General features: G+C 40.3%; 1 protein-coding gene across 1 annotated transcript in view; it reads right to left on the bottom strand.

The window, feature by feature from the left end:
• Positions 1–23475, bottom strand: part of LOC143986775 (cysteine-rich secretory protein 2-like) — a 248508-nt gene that overhangs the window by 151714 nt on the left and 73319 nt on the right. The window contains exon 4 of the mRNA XM_077485181.1: positions 11429–11571. Within this exon, the coding sequence (XP_077341307.1) occupies positions 11429–11571 (143 nt within the window). The remainder of the gene's footprint in view (positions 1–11428; positions 11572–23475) is intronic.

The raw sequence follows: 23475 nt of genomic DNA, 5'->3' as shown, positions 1-23475 counted from the left end.
CAGAGTAAAATATTTTGTTTCGGAATTTCATTTTCGTCCGAAAAATTAATTAATTTAGTTACTCCCGGAATTCGTTTTTATTTATTTTGTTTTCCGTTCAAAAATTGCATTCATCCCAAAAATCCACATGAATTACGGTCGAATCTGTCTTTGAAGGCTTATGGTGTCTGTCGAATGTATAAAGAAGATTCGACGGAGCTAGTATATAGCATAAATGAAAATAAAAGTATCCCTGCGCTATCATAAATACAATCTACCTTCCCTGATGAAGTCATGTGACACATGACGATACGCGTCTGAATAGGAAGAGTTTTTCGGATACCGGAAGTCACGTCCGAGACACGAACGGAACGCTCGGCTGTGTATTTTACGAATTATTGACTTACTGTTTTGTGAGTACCTCTCCACTTTGCTGATTTTAATAATTAAAGAGTATATATGTACTTCACTATTGGAGCCCTCCTTTTCCCTTCTTTGTGAGATCCTACCATTGTGACATACTGATGTGGGGATAAGACCTTTTACTTGGAGTTAGGGGTACACCGCTTAAACCATCTGAGACCTTGTCCTCTATATGCTGTTTGCCTTACAGCAGTAAGGTAAGGGGCCACCTTATTCGATACGTGTGGGACACTGAAGAGACACCAGAGTGTGTACACCTTGTGTGGTTTTGCTGGCCCCTGCTACTTTGAGAAGCACTTTACGGATCACATGTCACTTTATATTTTGCCGCATTCTAAGAGACTTATTTATTTTGTTTGAATTGCACTGTGTGATTCACATCTATGTTAATTTAGCTTGGCATTTTAATTACACTCAGTGAGGTATTGTTTCGCTTGTATTTATCACCTCCACTGTGTGTTTTTTATGCGATTTTGTATGTGGTTTTATGCGATTTTGCATATATTATTAGATATTCTAATTTTGCACATATATTATATGTTTATTATATGTTAGCACAAGACACCTTAATCACTGATCACGATTGGTCACGATAATTAGATTTTACTCACTTGCACTTTATGTATAATTAATTGTTAGCACTTGATACAGATTAATTTATTCACGTATTTTATTGGTTAAGGGAGCGCAGCACCATTTATTTGATTTTGTGTTAGTATATAGCATAATTCGTGTGAACTTTAGAACCCTATTAAAGTCTATGGGACTCCAACGTTCAAAATCTAAAGTGCTAATTTTAAAGGCTAATATGCAAGTTACTGTCCTAAAAAGTGTTTGGGGACCTGGGTCCTGCCCCAAGGGACATGCATCAATGCAAAAAAAGTTTTAAAAACTGAATTTTTTTCCGGAGCAGTGATTTTAATAATGATTAAAGTGAAACAATAAAAGTGTAATATTCCTTTAAATTTCATACCTGGGGGATGTCTATAGTATGCCTGTGACGGGGCACATGTTTCTGGTGCTTAGAACTGTCCCTGCACAAAGTGTCATTTATGCAGGAAAAAAAGTCCTTTATTATCACTCGCAGCTATTATGAATTGTCGGCTCCGTAATACAGAGAACACTCATTGAAAGTCATTGATAAAAAAAAAGCGTGGGGGTCCCCCAAATTCAATTACCAGGCCCTTCAGGTCTGGTATGGATATTAAGGGGAACCCTGCATCAAATTAAAAAAAAAAAAATTGACGTGGGGTTCCCCCTAAATATCCATACCAGACCCTTCAGGTCTGGTATGGATATTAAGGGGAAACCAACGTCAAATTTTTAAAAAATTGACGTGGGGGTCCCCCTAAATATCCATATCAGACCCTTTTTCCAAGCACGCAACCTGGAAGGCCGCAGGAAAAGAGGGCGGACGAGAGAGCGCCCCCCCTCCCTCCTGAACCGTACTAGGCCACATGCCCTCAACATTGGGTGGATGCTTTGGGGGTCTGTGACCCCTCAAAGCATCTTGTCCCCATGTTGATGTGGAGAAGGGCCTCATCCCAACAACCCTGGCTGGTGGTTGTGGGGGTCTGTGGGTGGGGGGCTTATCAGAATCTGGAAGCCCCCTTTAACAAGAGGACCCCCAGATCCCGGCCCCCCCTATTTGAAATGGTAAGAGGGTACAAAAGTACCCCTACCATTTCACAAAGAAAGTGTAAAAAATTGTTAAATAAGACAAACACACTTTTGAAAAATTCCTATATTAGAAATAAAAAAAAATAAAAAAAAGATTCCAGCGGTGCTAATCCACTCTTGCTATCCAGCGACGGATAATCATCTCTCCAGGGTCCAGCGATGGATGATCTGATCCAGCGCAGCGAATCCATCCATCTTCTGTCTCCACGGAGGAGACACTGCGGGGATCCGGCGGCCTGACGTTTGTTATATGCAGAGGGCGGGGCCACCCGTCACCTGACCCCGCCCCCCTCTGACACAAGGGGAAACCTGGGCTTCCCCAATGACGTATGGGTGATCCTGCTCCCCTCTGATGTAACGGAAACCTGCCTGTATTACATCAGAGGGGGGCAGGGTCACCCATACGTCACAGAGAAGCCCGGGTTTCACCTTGCGTCAGAGGGTGGCCCCGCCCTCTGCATATAACAAACATCAGACCGCCGGGATCCCCGCAGTGTCTCCTCCCTGGACCCCGGAGAGATGATCATCCGTCGCTGAATAGCAAGAGTGGATTAGCACCGCTGGAATCTTTTTTTTATTTTTAATAAAGGAATTTTTCAAAAGTGTGTTTGTCTTATTTAACAATTTTTTACACTTTCTTTGTAAAATGGTAGGGGTACTTTTGTACCCCCTTACCATTTCAAACAGGGGGGGCTGGGATCTGGGGGTCCCCTTGTTAAAGGGGGCTTCCAGATTCTGATAAGCCCCCTGCCCACAGACCCCCACAACCACCGTCCACGGTTGTGGGGATGAGGCCCTTCTCCACATCAACATGGGGACAAGGTGCTTTGAGGGGTCACAGACCCCCAAAGCATCCTCCCAATGTTGAGGGCATGTGGCCTGGTATGGTTCAGGAGGGAGGGGGGGCCGCTCTCCTCCCCCCCTCTTTTCCTGCGGCCTGCCAGGTTGCATGCTCGGATAAAGGGGGACCCCCACGTCAATTTTTTTTAAATTTGACGCAGGGTTGCCCTTAATATCCATACCAGACCTGAAGGGCCTGGTAATTTAATTTGGGGGACCCCCACACTTATTTATTTATTTATTTATTTATTTATTTTTTTGATCAATGACTTTCAATGAGTGTTCTCTGTATTATGGAGCCGACAATTCATAATAGCGGCGAGTGATTTTAAAGGACTTTTTTTCCTGCATAAATGACACTTTGTGCAGGGACAGTTCTAAGCACCAGAAACATGCACCCCTTCACAGGCATACTATAGACACCCCCCCAGCTATGAAATTTAAAGGAATATTACACTTTTATTAAAAAATTGACAGTACTGCTGCGCACAAACCTCGCCAGTTATGACCTGATCTTATAAGTCTAGAAAGCCGCTCACATATATAAAAAGTGTTCTCTACACTCTTGGAAGGATATGGATTGGGGGGGGGATTTATGTGGCGCTACCTAAATATAAATGAATCCTAAACTAATCTCAATCAATTGTAAGCTCTCAAGAAAAATATTATATAAAGTGAATAAATCTAATCCATATACATTTACATAAAATTAAAATAATTAGTTATAGAAAAATAAAGTGCAATAACTTTCCAAAGCCTGAGTGCAAATATGCAATAGTGTAAATAGCAAAAATAAATTCCATAAATAAATAAGTGCAAATGTGCAATGGTGCAAATCGCATACACAAAATTAGATGGATTCCATAAATAAATAAAGACCATTAGATAGTGTTACTCCCAATCAAAGTGCAAAGTGCAAAGTACAAAAATTATGTCAGTAAGTCCACTCAAATCTTCATAAAGTGTACAATGAGTCCAAAAATCAGGATGGTAACCAGGCAATGTGAACAACGAGTGCAAATCCACCGTTCCTCCACACTTCAGTGCTTATAGTGCACCCCTTGTTTCCCCCAGCCACTCACCTCTATACAAGGTCCCTAGGGACCGGATCACACTTCAGAGACAATGGGCTACAGTCTTCCACCTCCTCACATCCATAAACTCCAGAAACACCAGCATATAAACCTCCACAATCCGAGTTATATAATAGAGGAAGAAAATAGGGGGCCTCCAATGTGTAGTAGATTAAAATCACGTTTATTAATAATAATATCCACACTTACATATATATGAAACAATTCACGGGTATAAACAACGGTACTTCCGGTCTCGGCCGCGACCGGAAGTGACGACAGACACCTGGCTCCTACCTGACGCATTGCATCACATACCACGTGACTTTCTCAAAGGGTCAAGGAGTCAGGTGTCATTCTTCCTTATATCCGGTCCTGGGCTTCTTAAATCTTCAACTCTTCTTCCATCTTCCTGTCTTCTTAATTGTTCAAATCTATTATGCACTGGTACTGCACAATAGTCCCTCTGTGGGACTCTGAAAGATCTACATGAGCTAAAAATAAAAAAGATGCCTGATCCAATTTATATTAGAAAAGGGATTAAGAAATTGGAATCCAGGAAGGATATTGTGATAAGACAGGCAGACAAAGGAGGAGCTATAGTCATACAATCCAAAAAAGATTATAATGAAGAATTAAACAGCCAGCTGAGTGATGAGAATACTTACCAGAAACTATTAATCAACCCTACTATGCTTTATAAAAAAGAATTAGCTAGAATTATCCATAAAGGATCCGAAAAGGGTCTACTAAATAAGAAGGAAGCAAAATATCTATTACCTAATGTATGCAGAATACCGGTAATATATACGATCCCTAAAATACACAAAGACAAGAAGAAACCTCCAGGTAGACCCATAGTAAATGGTATAAACTCAGTCTGTGCAAGAACTGGTGAATATGTCAATTTTTTTCCTGCAGCCTGTAGTAAGAGAGACAAAATTATATTTGAGAGATACGAAACATCTCATACAACTGTTGAATGGCATTAGTCTCAATAAAGGACCGATATATTAAATAACGGCAGATGTTACTTCTTTATATACAATCATCAACCATGAAGAAGCTGTACAAGCGACTAAGTGGGGTCCTGAGGAATTTGAGTAGTCTGAAATGTAGACAAAGGAGATTCATAATAGATTGTCTACATTTCGGAATTGAATTCAAGCTATTTTTGGTTTAATAACTCGTATTATAAACAAATTTGGGGAATTGCCATGGGGGCAAAATATGCACCAAGTGTGGCTAATCTATATATGGCAGAATGGGAAGAAGAAACCCTGTACAATAACATGCCCCACCAGTTAATACTCTATAAACGCTTCATTGATGATCTGATCATGATCTGGGCCGGAGTTAGAGAAAGCTTGGAGGAATTCTGTTTCAAATTAAATATGAATAATAAAAATATCAAACTCACGTGGGAAATTAGTACTGAAAAAATTTCTGGATCTGGTAATTGAAAGAACTGAAGAAGGATTAAAAACATATACGTACTATAAATCTGTAGATAGGAATAGCTATCTCCCCTTAGATAGCTGCCATCATTTTAGATGGTTAGAAAACATCCCGAGGGGTCAACTGATAAGATTAAGACGCAGCTGCTCTGACAATTCAGTGTTTCTTCAACAGGCAGAATTGATAGGTGAGAGATTTATTCAAAAAGGATACCAAGCTGAATTTATTAAATATAAAATAAATACTGTATTACAACTAGACAGGAATAAATTGATACAGAATTATATAAAAAAAGAAGAAAAGAGATGGTACCCTTAATTATGCACTTTAATATTCAGTTTATACAAATCGAAAAAATAATAAAGAAACATTGGGAGATTATTAAAACAGATCGTCATCTATGTAAGATCCTTCCAGGAAAACCTAAATTCATTTATAGAAGACCTCCCACTCTGAGAGACAGTCTAGCAAAAAATGTACTAGATCCCCCGTGTAGGCACACAAAAGAAAATAAGAAGAAGAAGTCCAGTTTTCCTCAGTGGTTACTAGAAAGGAATACGCAATTGATGATTTTATTACATGTCGTATTGAAGGTGTTGTGTACCTCCTAGAGTGTCTGTGCCACATTCAATATGTGGGAGGACAAAAAGGGAACTATGGAAGAGACTAAGAGAACATGTCCAAAATATCAAAAAAGGTTTTGACAAACATAGTCTGTCAAGACATTATGCCAAATTTCATAAAAAAAGACCCCTCCTCATTAATGATTTGCGGGATTGAGAAATATAAACCACATTGGAGGGGTGATAACAAAATTATGAAGATAAGCCAGGCGGAATCTCGATGGATTCATGAATTATGCACTTTAGCACCTTCAGGACATAATGTCAAATTTGATTTGAATTGCTTTATTTCTAATTACTAGTTTCGATTAATAAATTACCCGATGTTCCTTAATGATTTTACAGAGTGCCTTCCATAGGTCTAGATTATCTAATATAGTTGGTTTTTAGACCAGATGTTTTTAATTCATGCCATTTTGATGATTAATTAATTTATAGATTTTCTATGTATTTTTATTAATATTATATATGAGTCCTGTAGCCATCTGTGGGGGTATTTTTATGTTTTTTATATATATATATATATATATATATATATATATATATATATATATAAAGATTTATTAATCGACCCATCTATTAAGTGTCCACTAGATGGCCTCAAAATTATCTTAGTAATTCTTGCTATAGATTATCTACTTAAAGCGGAGGTCCACCCTAAAGTGGACCTTCCGCCCATCGGAACCCTCCCCCCTCCGGCGCCACAATTGCCACATTTCAGGGGGGAGGGGGTGCAGATACCTGTACAGTACAGGTATCTGCACCCACTTCCGGGATAGCTCTCTGCGGAAAGGGGCGTAGATTACGCCCCTTTCCGCAAGTGCCCGCCCCTTTCCGCAAGTGCCCCGCTGCCTACTGGGAAACACACAGGATCCCAGAGGCAGCGGGGACCGTCCTTATTGCGCAGCGCGACTCGCGCATGCGCAGTAGGGAACCGGGAAATGAAGCCGAAAGGCTCCATTTCCTGATTCCCATACCCAAGATGGCGGCGGCAGCACCCGAGAGACGATCTAGAGATCGGCTTTGGGTGCCGACATCGCGGGTGCGCTGGACAGGTAAGTGTCACTATTTTAAAAGTCAGCAGCTGCTGTATTTGTAGCTGCTGGCTTTAAAAAAAAAAAAAAGTCCCGGCGGACTCCCGCTTTAATATTATGGTTTTATTATGCATTCTATGTTTTACTCACAAGATGGCCACATTGAGCACTCAGTCGGAATGATAATGATTATTGGTACAGCTATTAGGAATTCCTGTTATATATTCTATGTTCTATCCACAAGACAGCCATATTGAGTACTCATTCGGAATGATACTTATTATAGGTACAACTATTAGGAATTGCCATTATGAATAATTAGCAGAGTAAGATCGAAAATGTATTTATAATATTGAATTGTTATTTTAATTATAGAATGTGTGCCTACACGAGGGATCTAGTACATTTTTTGCTAGACTGTCTCTCAGAGTGGGAGGTCTTCTATAAATGAATTTAGGTTTTCCTGGAAGGATCTTACATAGATGACGATCTGTTTTAATAATCTCCCAATGTCTCTATTATTTTTTCGATTTGTATAAACTGAATATTAAAGTCCATAATTAAGGGTACCATCTCTTTTCTTTCTTCTTTTTTTATATAATTCTGTATCAATTTATTCCTGTCTAGTTGTAATACAAGACAGATGAGTTTTAAATAAGCGAGATATGTCTGCTCCGCCGCCGTGTGATTAATGCGACGGCGGAGCGGACCGTATATAAGGAAGAATGACACCTGACTCCTTGACCCTTTGAGAAAGTCATGTGGTATGTGACGCAACACATCAGGGAGGAGCCAGGTGTCTGTCGTCACTTCCAGTCGCGGCCGAGTCCGGAAGTACTGTTCTTTGTACCCGCAAATTGTTTCATCTATATGTAAGTGTGGATATTATTATTAATAAACGTGATTTTAATATACTACACATTGGAGGCCCCCTATTTTCTTCCTCTATTATATAACTCAGATTGTGGAGGTTTATATGCTGGTGTGAGGAGGTGGAAGACTGTAGCCCATTGTCTCTGAAGTGTGATCCGGTCCCTAGGGACCTTGTATAGAGGTGAGTGGCTGGGGGAAACAAGGGGTGCACTATAAGCACTGAAGTGTGGAGGAACGGTGGATTTGCACTCGTTGTTCACATTGCCTGGTTACCATCCTGATTTTTGGACTCATTGTACACTTTATGAAGATTTGAGTGGACTTACTGACATAATTTTTGTACTTTGCACTTTGCACTTTGATTGGGAGTAACACTATCTAATGGTCTTTATTTATTTATGGAATCCATCTAATTTGTGTATGCGATTTGCACCATTGCACATTTGCACTTATTTATTTATTTATTTATGGAATTTATTTTTGCTATTTACACTATTGCATATTTGCACTTAGGCTTTGGAAAGTTATTGCACTTTATTTTTCTATAATTAATTATTTGAATTTTATGTAAATGTATATGGATTAGATTTATTCACTTTATATAATATTTTTCTTGAGAGATTACAATTGATTGAGATCCGTTTAGGATTCACTTATATTTAGGTAGCGCCACATAAAACCCCCCCTATCCATTACACTTTTATTGTTTCACTTTAATCATTATTAAAATCACTGCTCCCGAAAAAACGTCAGTTTTTAAAACGTTTTTTTCCATTGATACATGTCCCCCGAGGCAGGACCCAGGTCCCCAAACACTTTTTAGGACAGTAACTTGCAGAATCTTTTCTCTCTGTCAAATCTTTTTTCTCTGTCCAATATTTTCTCTGTATAATCTTGGACTAATAGGGGTAGGATTAGGCACATTCGACCACAGGTTCTATAGACACAGATTGTTATTGTCAGAGTCACGTCGAAACCTTCTATTCTATATCGAACTGTTGTAACAAGGAAAACGAAAATAAAGCATTTATTTATGTCGGATCTTTTGTTTTTTTTCGGATTCTGTGCTTTCGTTATCGTTTGTCAAAACAAAAACGAAAATACCTGAAATTCAGACGAAAATGCATTTGGACGAAAATGAATGCACATGTCTACTCTATAGTATGTTTTAAAAGAGTTAACTATCACCGATGTTCTATATTTCATTTCCCCATACTCGTTTTTGATCTTTTCCATGTAATTTAAAGGTTTTTTTTTCCCTTGATATCCTTGCCAGATGTTTCCCGGCTTATTTCCCCACATGTATCTTTCTTTAGCAACGTTCCTAAATACTTTTCTTGTCTCCTGTTCCATCATGTCATTTAATTGTACACGTTTTTTGATAATCTCCTCATGTATATTTCTGTCTACATGTTTCTTATGATGTTGTTGGAAAATTTTAGATCCAGCTCTCAAACTTCATGTGTCAGAAATTCCAATGGAAAAAGTCCAGTGGAGCCTACACACAAGCTCCGACAACAAGCTCCGGTCGCATATTTTCCATCGGAAAGTCTGACCGTGTGTACAGGACATAAGAGAATACAAAAGAAGCTTGAAGAGGTTGAATGCAGCACAGATGGACGTCAGGTGTGAGTTGAATGCATGTTTTAATGAATTGTTAATGATCTTTTAGAAGTGTCTTAAATAAGGATGCACCGAACACCCCCACCAGAACCTGCGAAGAGACCTAAACTTCATGTGAATTCCAGCGACGGGTGACCATCCATCCTCTGCGGGGATCCTGGCAGCCTGACATTTCTTATATGAGGAGGGCGGGGCCACCCGTCACCTGACCCCTCCCCCCTCTGACACAAGTGGGGAAGCCTGGCTTCCCCAATGTCGTGTGGGTGACCCCGCCCCCCTCTGATGTAACGCAGGTCAGATCAGCCATCGCTGGACCCCAGAGAGATGATCATCTGTCCCTGGATAGCAAGAGTGGATTACCACCGCTGAAATCTTTTTTTAATTTTTAAAATTTTCAATAAAGGACTTTTTCAACGGTGTGTGTGTCTTTTTTAACATTCTTTTACACTTTCTTTGTGAAATGGTAGGGGTACTTTTGATCTGGGGGTCCCCTTGTTAAAGGGGCTTCCAGATTCTGATAAGGCCCCCGCCCACAGACCCCCACAACCACCGGCCTCATCAACATGGGGACAAGGTGCTTTGAGGGGTCACAGACCCCTAAAGTATCCTCCCAATGTTGAGGGCATGTGGCCTAGTACGGTTCAGGATGGGGAGCGCTCTCTCTTCCCCCCTCTTTTTCTGCAGCCTGACAGGTTGCGTGCTCAGATAAAGGGTCTGGTATAGATTTTTAGGGAAACCCCACGTTATTTTTTAAATTCAATGTGGGGTTCTCCTTAATATCCATACCAGACCTGAAGGGCCTGGTAATTGAATTTGGGGGAACCCCACACTTTTTTTTTTTATCAATGACTTTCAATGACTGTTCTCTGTATTACGGGGAGCCGACAATTCATTATAGCCCGAGTACTTTTAAATTACTTTTTTTCCCCGCAGAAATGACACTTTGTGCAGGGACAGTTCTAAGCACGGGAAACATGCGCCCCTTTACAGGCATACTATAGACAACCCCCACGTATGAAATTTAAAGGAATATTACATTTTTATTATTTCACTTTAAGCATTATTAAAATCACTGCTCCCGAAAAAACTGCAATTTTTAAAACTTTTTTTTGCATTGATACATGTCCCCTGGGGCAGGACCCAGGTCCCCAAACACTTTGAGTCGGACATGAGTTTGACTCGAACCCGAAGCTCATCCCTAGTCTTAAATTAACAAGCAAGCTATCAACAGCTCAAAGTCTATCAACACAAGACCTTGCTCATATTTTCCACATTGAATAGCCAGGCAGGTGACACATATTGTTCTTGATTAGACAATTCACCTTCTTGGGTTAGCAATGCATGTCACCTCCATGTCCACCTCCCGCTTGTTCATTGAACATTACCTAGCATTAACATTAGCTATTACCTTTTGTACCACCACCCCCTCCTTTTAGAATGCAAGCTCTACGAGCAGGGCCCTCCTGTACCTTTTTGTATTGAACTGTACTGTAATTGTGTTGTCCCCCCCTATACATTGTAAAGCACTGCATAAACTGTTGGTGCAATATAAATCATGTATAATAATAAAAATAAATAAGAATTGAACAGAGAATCAGCATCATTACCCATGGCCATTGAGGAAGGAGAAGGAGCAATAATGCCATATCATAACATATCTGAGAAATTATGTGTATTTCAAGAATAACTATCCAAATGATTAATTCTTTCACAGCTTAAGCAATAAATGCATTTACAGTGTATACATGTGTTTAGTTGTTTTCTTGGACTTGCACTTTATTACACACTTTTCATGGCATAACACAGAAGGAATGACACATACCTGCAAATAATGACCTGTTATACTATCGCCTTTAGGTCCAACTCCCCAGATCAGGTTTACTCTCTCATTGTACCACTGTTTAATAGCCATGGTCCATTTTACACAGGCTGGTGAAGATAGTATATTCTCTCCAAATGGGATTCCTTAGAGGAAAACAATGGTAACCATTATAATTAATTTAAAAAGAAAGGGAAATCTATATATAGATCAAATAATTGAGCAAAACTTCCAAACAGAGCTTTGGTTTTTGTTGTGAAAAAGATGTTTATTTGCAAATGAGTATAATAGGTTTTTAAGGCTGGTTTCACACTGGTGCACTCTCTGACATCGCATGTGATTCACACCGCACTGCTGTGCAAATCAAATGTGATGTCTGTGTGATGCAAATTCAGCCATACAGAGTTTTTTTGGTCTGCACCAGAATCAAATTGCAGGGGTGTTCACACCCCTACGATCTGATTCCTGTCCTAATTGTCAGTTCTGGCTGCGATATGCGTACCAATCTGGGGTTGTCATTAACTTTCTATTGACACCAGCAGCAATTCACATAGGGCAGTATGAACTGCCTGCGGGTGACATGCGATGTGGGAACCCGCAATGGATTTGTGTTAGCAGTCCTTAAATATGACATGGATGGTAAGAATTTTATGGTTGATGTTTACTTGCTATGAATAAGGTTATGATTTGAGCTTAAGAGATTTGGTTTTGACGTTTGGAATATTATTGAGGACTTTGATATATTTTTAATATTTTCAAGGATAATCCTTTGGATTATTATTTTTTATTAATGTTCCTTGTTATGATTATTATGTTTTTTATTTTTGTTTTGTTCAGGCTGAACATTGAAAGGTTTAGTTCACCTGAAAGGTAGGAAAAAACTGGTTTGTACTCAGTTAGTAACTGAATACTTTTTCAGCTTGGTACTCAATTAGCAACTGAATACCATATGTTTAAGACAACAGAGAGTTAGTTGTAGGCAGTAGGACTACAGACACATTCAATTAGCTAAGAAAACAGATTTGTATGGAGAATTAGTAGTTCAACCTGAAATGGTCTCAATTAATGTTATGAAGAAAACAGACACACAGATTCCTTCAATTTCAGAGGAACAAAAAGGGGACACGTCACTTTTTTCTTCATCGGTTGTCACAAAATTATTATTTTGGGTCAGTAGACCATAAGTTTGTGTCATGACTAAAAGGGTTTTTGTGTTTCATATACCACAACACCTACAGGTGGGATTCACTAATGATGATGCTTTAACTATTGTTGGGATGTTGATTAATCATGTTTTTAAGGTAAAAAGGATTGTGTATGTTTAAAATGTTTTTATACATAATACTCACCGTTTTTACCTTAAAAACAAATACTACATATTAGTATATATACAAATTATTTCTTAATAATCTCTTAATCAAGAAATATTGTAATATAAAAGACTTATATTTTTAGCTAACACAATGACACTTTTTATCATGAATTAACTTCCTTTCTCAACTGGAAATGTGTAGAGAGACCAATTTTACCCTTAGAAATTTAGAATGAGTAACGCCCATTGTTTTAGAAAGGTGGGAGGGAAATGACTCTGTGGCACTGTATTGCCCAGCAGAATTTTAAGCTAGTCTTAGAAAGGAAAAAGGTGGGGGTTGGTGTGTTAGGAGTAGATCTTGTAACATGAGAACACAGTCAATTAATGGAGGACACACATTCCAGAGAGATTTTCATTGCAGTACACACAAGGCACATATATAGCATGAAGAATTCACACACATATCGGATTTAATCTTCATTGTAAGAATAATCTATTTTTGAAATTTTACAATTAATATTGTTTTTGTAACATTTTGTTATTTTGTTATTAAACCAAAATTATCTTTTGTACAAGATAAGCGGTCTATCAAGTTGACCAAGAACAGAAAGGTTTATTTAAAATAAAATTAGATGTTGTTAGCACAAGTCTAAGACAAAAGAAAATAGTGATTAAAGAATTGCCACATGTGAGGTCACACCCAGAGCTGGTGAGATGCATGTCACAGGCAGAGCTAGAGTTTCAGGAGTTGGAACGTGGAAAAGTAATTAGGAAGGTCCATTTGATATTTTGGATGTTCAAGGGGTACAAATACCTTCTCAGTTCAGTGAAAAATGTATGTAAAAATAAAATGTGGGTATAACAAATTGTATATGCTGAGATAATGATGCTGCATTCCTTTTTTCAGGAATGAATTATAAATCTATTATGGAGGAATCATGGATCCCAAAAAGATGAAAAGATGTCAGCTCAACAAAAGAAAAGTTTTAAAGAGAGAAAATGTATCATCATCACAGGATGCATCTTTTGCCTAGTGACAATTTTATCTGTGGTCAAATATATCACAAACTGTTCAGAGGTAACAGGATTGAAGAATTACACAACAAAGATCACATATTATTCAGAAATAAGAGAGATGTAGACATTGATATCAATGCAGATGATCTAAAAAATAAGAACATTGATATCATTACAAAGTACAAAAATGACTGGTATACAGATAAAACAAAGGGAAATAAAATTGGCCTTGTTTGCTGATGATCTACTACTATATATCACTAATCCACATATTGCAATACCTTCTATATTATCTGAATTTCAGCGGTTTGGGATATTGAGCAACTTCAAAGTAAACATATCAAAATCAGAAATCCTTAACGTGTCGCTTATACCCGAACAAGTTGCTATGCTGAGAGCTAATTTTTCGTTTAAGATTTGCTCTTGAGCATTAAAATATTTAGGTGTTAAAATTCCCCCAGACCCAAACCACTTATATATAATGAATTATGTTCCTCTCCTGCAACGTACTCTACAAGACTTAAAAAAATACGATGACAAGCAACATTCATGGTTTGGGAGGATCAATATATTAAAAATGGATATAATACCGAGATTTTTGTATTTTTTTCAAACTATTCCTGTCTGTGTCCCTAGATTATTTTTTTTCTACTTTACAATCGGCCTTTACAAAATTTTTTTGGGGCCATAAAAAACCAAGACTACAAAAGAAATTATTATCATTACCAAAAACAAAAGGAGGTGCGGGTGCACCTGACTTGTATTATTACTATGTTTCAGCAGTCTTGACTAGACTGGTGGATTGGTTTTACTGTTGGGAAACTAAACAGTGGGTAAAATTAGAACAAGGGTTGAACCAATTAGATTTAAAGGTGTTGCCATGGGTAGATTTATCAGGTAGCAAGCTACATCAAGAATTATCAGAGAATATGCCCTCTCTTACATCCCATCTGTTGAATATATGGGTTAAAACAGTTATACAATTGAAACTTTCTTCATACGAAGGACCTATGACACCCCTATTTGGCAACCCTTTTTTTCCCCCGGCATTAAATAGGACAAGTTTTCTTATATGGAATAGGGAATCTCATTATAGACTGAGCAATATTTTATGCCAGGGAACAGTTCCGTCCTTACTAAACCTATTTCCTATACAGCGACCATCTTTCGTGCAAATGTTGGAACACCGGCAGTTACTGTCGTTTTGGTCTTCTATTCGTTCGAGTAAATCCCCGGGTAGAGATTTAACACAACTTGAAATTCTTCTGACACAAGATCAAGAACCAAAACACGTTCTATCAGCACTTTACAAGATGTTTATAATTAAAAATCAACCGGAGCCCCCAGAATATATAAATAAATGGGTTAATGAGATCAATGGTCAAATTGAGGTTTGGGAATGGGAGAAGGCATTTAAGCTATCCCACTGCTTATCACCGACAATTAAAGCACAAGAGATGAACTACAAGTTGCTCTCATAATGGTACTGGAGCCCAGTGACACTACACCGTATATGCCCAGAAAAAACAGATATATGCTGGCGGTGCCATACATCGAGGGGCTCTTTGCTCCATATTTGGTGGAAATGTCCCCTAATTTTTTGTTTCTGGGAAAAGGTTATGCAACTATAATAGGGAGATAATCCCAAATACGCTGCAGATTACCCTTCTCTCTATGTTACCATGAACATATAAGAACATTAAAAAGAAGCTTCTTGGGCACTGGTTGATTGCAGCAAGAACTGTGATACCGCGTCACTGGCAATCAACTCAGTCCCCTACGATAAACGAATGGGCCTTAGAAATGGATAATATAGAGAGGATGGAAATATTTATAGCACAAGAATCAGATACGTACGAAAGATGCCTCCTGGTTTGGAACCCATGGAGGCAGTATAGGAAATTGGTAAAAAGCTGAAGGTAGAAGGAGGAAAGAAATGGTAGGAAAGACTATGTTGGAGGAGAGAAAAGGGGAAGGGATGGAGGGGAGGGAGGGAGGGGAGGGAAAGGGGGGTGGGGGCCCCCTTGTTTCATTTTTTTGTGTTTTTTTTTTTCTTTTTTCTTATCTGTGTTAAAGTAGTTAAGATATGTATTTACTATGTATGCAAGTAAGGTATATGCCTGGAATTTGTTTAAATATGTGCAATGCTTTACAATAACTTGAAATAAAATTAGAATTAACGACACAAAAAAAAAAAGGACAAAATTGATAGCGTTATTGATATTAATGCATATGACAAAAATCATAATTTTAGAGATGTTGATATTAATACAGCAGAAGATTTGTATGGATTTGTATGTGTAGGACAGGGATATGATTTCTGTTTACAATTTTATGTTAGTCACAGCAATAATATTGAAATCAAAGTTAAAATAGAATCCAAAACAAATTTTGTTAAAATGCAGGGATCTTATAGACTAAATAACAAAACCGGAACTTTTGAATGTAACATATTGTTGAGGAGTTTCTGGCCTATATATTTAAAAGGTAATGATTCAACAATGTGGTCTGGAGAGGTTACTAATACTATGTCAAGATCTGGGAAAATACTTTATCCCTTTGATCAATTTTATTACCTTTTTCAAAGTTTCGTAAAGATATTAAATCCAAAACATTTAAATATAATTGGAGATCAAAAAGGGGACGTTGTAAGAACATGGGATTTTAAAGTAACAAGAAAATGTACTCAAATTAGTTTTTGGATAGTTTTCTTTATAGTTCTACTATCATAATTCATAAAGGAATTTTTGGTAGTGTGAATTGGATCAATGATACATTTGTTTAACAACAAATGAGAGTATCTTTGAATGATACTGGTATATATGAATGTTGCATATCAATAGGAAATTATCCGGTGAAATGTGCTAAGGCAAGTGTTATTGCTATGTCTCCAAGGAAAACTCCATGTGTCAATAACAAAAGTTTCTCTGCAACTCCTTTTCAGATTAACCATTTCCAATCCAGAACTCTTTTGAGAGAGGGAAAGTTCGTCATTTTTTTTTATTTTCAGTGTTTTTATTGAGTTTTTTTAAACCGATTTCAATACAGCAATGCAAAAGAAAATTTTTCAAAAACATATAGCATACTCTTGGGTCGGAGAGAGTAGAATTATAGTCCAGTATACAATAATCAATACAGAATACATGAGACATTTTCTCTTAATTCTTTGATAATACAACGAGATAATACAGTAAGGTGTGTAAATATATAATAAAAGTATGCAATACCAATCCTTCAGCCGTAATATTTGTGGTCGTAGGGGAGACGGGCTACTAAGGGAGAGCCTCCTCCCCACCCCAGGGGGAGCACACTGTGGAGAGGGAACCCACCCCAGCCCAATCTCTAAGGGTGACATAGAGAGTCTGAAGGGGGCTGCTGATACCCCATCTACTAGCTTCTGTAATACGCATACTTAAATGCCATTGTGTATCTTGTTTTGAAGAAAACAGAATCACTGCACTCATTTAGAAAGTTGAGATATAGCAGGTTAAACCATCGTAAGAACAAGAATACCCAGCTACACTGGTAGACCTTTACCATCTGTGCAAATCTCAAAATGCGTGACTGAAGCACTGGGGAAATTTTGTATGAACCCAAGAGCACAGCAAAAGAGAGGATCGTAGGAGGAGCAGGATTAGAAAGAATAAGAGGGAGAGCAGATCCATAGGAAAGAGGTAGCATAGAGAGGGAAGGAGGGAAAGAGGGAACGAGGGGGAAGGTCTCCTAGGTGAAGAATAGCGTACCCAGACTCCTAAGTCCCTGGAATAATAGGGATTCCGATGTAGTTAGCCCATGGTTCCCAAACCAATTGAAATTTGTGGGTTTTGTCTAGAAGTTTACTGACAATCTTTTCCTGGGCCATGATCCAAGAAATTTTCAGTTTCGCACCATTCATTGGTACCGTGGGCCTTTTCCAATTTTTAGCTATGGTAATTCTAGCTCCTAAGAGCATGTAAAAAATTAAGGATTGAGTGTGTTTGGGGATCTTATCAATGCTGGCATTAAGAAGTGCTATTTCAGGTATCTGTGGGACAGCCGTTCCCGTAATTTTTCTCAATAGGTGGAAAAAACTGTTCCAAAATTTTCGTATCCTAGGGCATGTCCACCATATGTGGAGAAGTGTGCCCGTGAGTCCACAACCCCTAAAACATAGGGGGGAAGTGTTCGGAAACATCTTAGCCAGAGAGGCTGGGACACGATACCAACGCATCATAATCTTAATGCTAGCTTCCATTAGTGAGGTATTCATAATGCCTTTGAATGATCTGCCGAAAAGCGAGTACCATTTGGTCAAGTCCCACTCTATTGCCAGGTCTTGTTCCCAAAGTCGGGCGTATAATGGTTTGTTAAGAGCCTTGGCTAGAGAGTTGTAAACAATGGAGATGCCTCCCCTCTGATCTTGTATGTCAGCACACCATATTTCATATTGAGTCGGTGAAGGGGGGGTAGAATTGAGGGGCCATTTGGAGCGTAGAAAATGGGAAATCTGAAATAGTCTATACCTTTCGGTAGTGGGCATCTCCAATTTACTCACACAGTATCCCGGTGTGAGAGGTCCAGTGGCGTGTAGGAAGTGGCCAATTCTATATAGCCCCTTGTCCACCCACCATTTAAACGCTAAAATATTTTGACCCGGTGGGAATTCTGGATTATTAAAGAGGTGTGCAAGGGGGCGCAGGGGAGAGACCAGGGCTGGGAGCTTTCGTAGTTTGTCCCACAAAGACATAGTGTGAGATAGTGTAGGGGCCAATATTGCAGGGCGAAGTTTTGGTGTAGACCAGAGTAAGTAGTCAATCGTGTATTTCGGTATCGCCTCCCTCTCCATTATAAGCCAGTCAGGTTTAGGGCCCTTGGAATATACTACTGAGATTTGAGCTAACTGAGCGGCTTGGTAATACCACCAAACATTGGGGAGAGCAAGGCCACCCTGGGTCTTGGATCTATAAAGAATCTCCTTGGAACATCTGCTGCCTTTAGAACCCCAGACAAACTTTAAGATAGAGGATTGGAGCCGCATAATTTGTGCTTTTTTGATTGGGATTGGAAGAGAACGGAAGAGGTATAGCAAGCGAGGTAAAAGGGTCATTTTAATAGAATTAACCCGGCCCAGCCAGGATAGATCATATTTGGACCACATGGCCATATCCGCTTCGAGTTTTTTGAACATGGGGGGGTAATTGCTAGCAAATAACTTGTCATGTCTGTCGGTTAAGTTAACTCCCAGATACGGGATGGCTGAAGAGTTCCAAGTAAACGGGAAGTGAGCCTGAAGGCGCGTGAGGAGGTTTGGCGAGATGGATATGTTCAGTGCTGCGGATTTTGAAACATTGACTCGAAGTCCTGAAGCGACTCCAAATTGTTCCAAAAGTTTGATAATGTTAGGAGTAGAAATGAGGGGGGATGTGATGAAAAGGAGTAAATCATCGGCAAAAAGGGCACATTTATGTTCCCGCCCACCACATGAGACTCCTCTGATATCCGGATTTGTACGAATGGCGATGGCTAAGGATTCGATGGCTAAGGCGAAAATCAGGGGCGATAAAGGACATCCCTGTCTAGTCCCCTTTTCGATGGAAAATATTTCAGAATATCGTCCTTGCAATCATACTTGGGCGCTGGGGTTAGAATAAAGTGATTTTAAGGTACCTAGGAAATATGGCCCTATGCCCCACCTACGAAGTACTGCAAAAATATAAGGCCAGGTGACTGTGTCGAACGCTTTTTGTAAATCCACAGAAAGGAGGAACCCTTCCTGAGGGGGTCCACCATCCCATTGCGAATTAAGGAGGGATACTATGTCTATGGCTCTTCTTACTTGGTCTGGGCCCTGTCTCCCCGGGATAAAGCCTGCTTGATCCTGGTGTACATACTGAGCTATGAAGGAGGATAAACGATTTGCCATTATTTTCGTTAAAAGTTTAAGATCGTTATTGATCAATGAAATCGGACGATAGTTGCACACCAAAGACGGGTCTTTTCCAGGTTTTGGAATGACCGAGATGTATGCTAGGTTAGAGGCTTTATCCAGGGGAGTACCCTGGCGAAGAGAATTAAAAAATCTCGCTAAATAAGGAGCTAAAGTGTCAGAGAATTTTTTGTAATATCCGACTGAAAAGCCGTCTGGGCCGGGAGCTGAGCCTAGTTTGAGTTTCTGTATGGTTTCCTTGACCTCCGAAGAGGAAATGGGTTGTTCAAGGAGCTCCATATGCTCCCTAGAGAGTTTGGGCAAGGGTAAGGAGTCTAGAAACTTCTCGACGCTTGGGAGAGGGGTGGGATTGTTGTCTTTGTAAAGGGAAGAGAAAAATTCGTGGAAGCATTTTAGGATACGTTGTGGGTTTTGTGTCGGGATGCCCGACGGTAGCCTTATCTTGGGTAGAGCCATTATCTGTGATTTGGGTGACAGTTTGGTGGCCAATTTAGAGCCAATTTTATCTTTGTGTAAATAAAACCTGGCACCAGACCATCGGAGGTGTTTTTCTGCTTCAGTGGTGAGGGCTAAATTAAGTTTGATTCTTGAGTTTTCTAAATCCCGACGGGAAGCTTGTGTACGTTCACGTTTGTTACGTTTACATGATGCCTGGAATTCGTTAGTGAGTTTGGTTATTTCGGCCCTATGTTCTTTTTTTAGTTGGGAGGAGAATTGTATGATTTTGCCCCGTATCACAGTTTTATGGGCTGCCCATAATGTAGCGGGGGAGACGTCTGCCGTGTCATTAAGTTTGAAGTATTCCCCTAAGTCCCGTTCCAACATGGAGCAGTGGGCTGGATTACTAAGAAGCGATTCGTTGAGACGCCACTTGAATTCCTTATTCGTGTTACAAGAGTTGCATAGGGAGATTGTAACCATGGAGTGGTCTGAGATAGGGGAGTCTCTAATAGTGGACTTCAGCGCTAGCGGAACGTTAGTACCTCGTAGAAAAATATGATCTATCCTGGCGTACGATTTTTGTGGGGCTGAATAGTGGGTATGGTCTTTGGCGCGGGGGTTAAGTTCCCTCCAAATATCCACTAAACCCGTGTCAAAAAGGAGTTTGGCTATCCTAGTACTTTGTTTAGATGGTTGTTTAGGACGATGCAGGCCAGATCGTGATTTATCTAAAGACAGATCGAATGTTATGTTCGAATCCCCCCCCAAGACTATAACTCCGTCCAGTTGCGGGGAAAGGGTGGTTAGCATTGCAGTGAAAAAATTAGCTTGACCTTTATTGGGTGCATAGTACGAGACAAAAGTATAGACTGTCCCGTCTATGGTGCCTTTAACCAGGATATATCTGCCCAGTGGGTCAGTAATAATCTGTGACATGGAAAAATTGAGATGTTTAGAAAAGCAGACAGCTACACCTTTCGTTTTGTTTTCCGCATTGGAGAGATAGAATTGGGGGAAGCTTTGGTGAAGAAATGAGGGATGGAATGATTTAGGGAAGTGGGTCTCCTGCAACAGGAGAACCGCAAATTTTTGCGATTGGTATAGTTTGAACAATTTCCGCCTTTTAACAGGGGAATTGAGGCCCTGGACATTATGGGAAACTATGGAGATGGGAGGTAAAGCGGTGTTATGAACCGACATGGATCAGGTGGGAGGCATCAACTAGGAGAGAGTGGGACTTACCTTGTGTAATGAGGACGGTAGCCGCCAGATTCTGAAAACACACTTGGATAGGAGACCTTCGGGAGGAACAGGTAGGATGAGGGATGGAAAGGAAAGGTAGAGAGATGGATCTGCTAGGAAAAAAATAGGAGATAAGCGATATGTCAGAACATGTAAACAATAAACAAGCAAACAAGAACAACCAGATGAGGTGTGGGAACCCATTCCCGCACCTCACACACCCTAACCCCAAACCTAACCGTATTATCGCACCACCCATGAGTAGAGGGTGCGCGAGATCTCCAGTCCAACCGAGGAACTCAACTGAGTCCCCCGTTTGGTTAGAGATACGTGGAGGCACAGGACATCCGCCCCGGCCCTCTCCAGGAGCCTAATAAAAAAAAAAAATCAAAAAAATCAAATAGATCAGGAACTGAGCCCTAAATGTCCCTAAGGACAAAATGTTACAAACCGTTAGATTACCTCACCAGCTATTGACCTACAAATGATGATAAGGCTGGAATAGTCCAGGAGTTTCGTGAGAAACCCGTGAATTAAACAGAATAGTAGGTCTAAGAAGGACTTAAGAGGGGAAACTTAACCTTCGAAATTCAGTGAGGAGTCTGGGGGGAGCCTATTTGTGTAATTATCATCTAACTTAGAACTCTATCCAAAGATAAGAGATAAAAAGTCAAAGAAAACCATGACCATGTGAGCAATGTAGAATACAGGAACAGCACAGAGAAAAAAAAAAAAAAAAAAAAAAAAAATAAAAAAGGGAAGAGAGGGGGGGGGGGGGGGGAAACCACCCCCCCCCTTTTTCAAATAGTCAAAGAGGGTCCTGAGTATATCCAAGGATCCGGCTCAGCCGGGGTCAAGGAGCAAGACACGGGTCCACAACCGAACCCGGATCAGAAACTGTCATTAAGGCGGCTTGGAGTCCTTGGACTTCTTTGAGAGGCGCTTCTGCCATGCTGGGGCGATTGGGCTTGAAGGTGGAGGTCTCTTAGAGGACACATTCGGGGTCTTGTGAAGAGGAGATGATGAGTCAGGATCCCTTGAGATGAGGCCAAGTTGAAGGAGGAGTTTTTCACCGTCTTGAAATGATGAAAAGCCGTAAGATTTAGAATTAAAGGAGAATGAAAGCCGAAATGGGAAGGACCATCGGTATGCAATCGATTTCTGGGATAGTGCGAGAAGCAGCGGTTTCAAAGACCTCCGTTTTTGGATGGTATAGGGCGACAAGTCAGCAAAGATTTGTATGGGGTTGCCCTGGAACATAAGAGGTCCTTCTCCCCTCGACCGTTTCATGACCTCCTCCTTAACCTTGTAAAAATGTGGTTTTACTATGATGTCTCTCGGGAGCCCATCTTGGCGTGGAGGTTGTAGCGCCCTGTGAGCGCGGTCCAGCTCAAGGCGATGATCAGGGATGTCTGGAATGAGCTCTTTTATGAATGATTGGACCACTTGAGCCGAGTCCTGGAAAGACTCAGGGATTCCTCTGATACGGAAATTGTATCTCCTCGAACGATTTTCGAGGTCGTCTATTTTGGAAAACGCAGTTTCAAGTTGATCTTGTAAATCCTGTATTCGTGCGGTATTTTGATTTACTCTGGAGACTGTTTGATCTGTTTTGAGTTCGATCGTTTCAATTCTGTTGCCTAGTTGTTGTAAGTCAGCGTGAATGGCTGAGGTGATTTGAGTGGCAGTTTGGGAGAGACCTTTGGCTAACATGGTGCCGAACATTGCAACCATAGAGGGAAAGTCCTGAGGTGAGGGGAGATTGCTAGGCATAAAGGCCTCGCTGCCTCCTGGGCTTGCTGTGATGTCCTCCAGGGGTGAGAGAGGCATCTCGTCTAGTACCCTGCCTAGGAGGGATTCGGTGGAGGAGGGGGACAGGCAGACATTGAAGGTGTTACTCACTGTGGTAGCTGCCTGTCCCGCAGAGTGAAGAGGTGGGTCTGCTATGTTCTCGTCTTCCTCCTGTGTCTCCCCTCGTGCTGTGGCGCTCGGCGCCATCTTGGCTGTGAGCGCGGGTCCCGGGCCCGTGTTTAGAACACGGGAAAGGTCTCTCCGAGCCGTTCCTCCGGCCATCCCGGACTGCTCGGGTGTTTCCCCCGTCCGCCGGTGATG

Source organism: Lithobates pipiens, unplaced genomic scaffold, assembly GCF_037356315.1.
Source record: "Lithobates pipiens isolate NorthernLeopardFrog02 unplaced genomic scaffold, aLitPip1_a1.2 Scaffold_18, whole genome shotgun sequence".
NCBI lineage: Eukaryota > Metazoa > Chordata > Amphibia > Anura > Ranidae > Lithobates > Lithobates pipiens.
The sequence above is the reverse complement of the archived record's forward strand: the minus strand, read 5'-3'. Positions and strand labels throughout refer to the sequence as shown.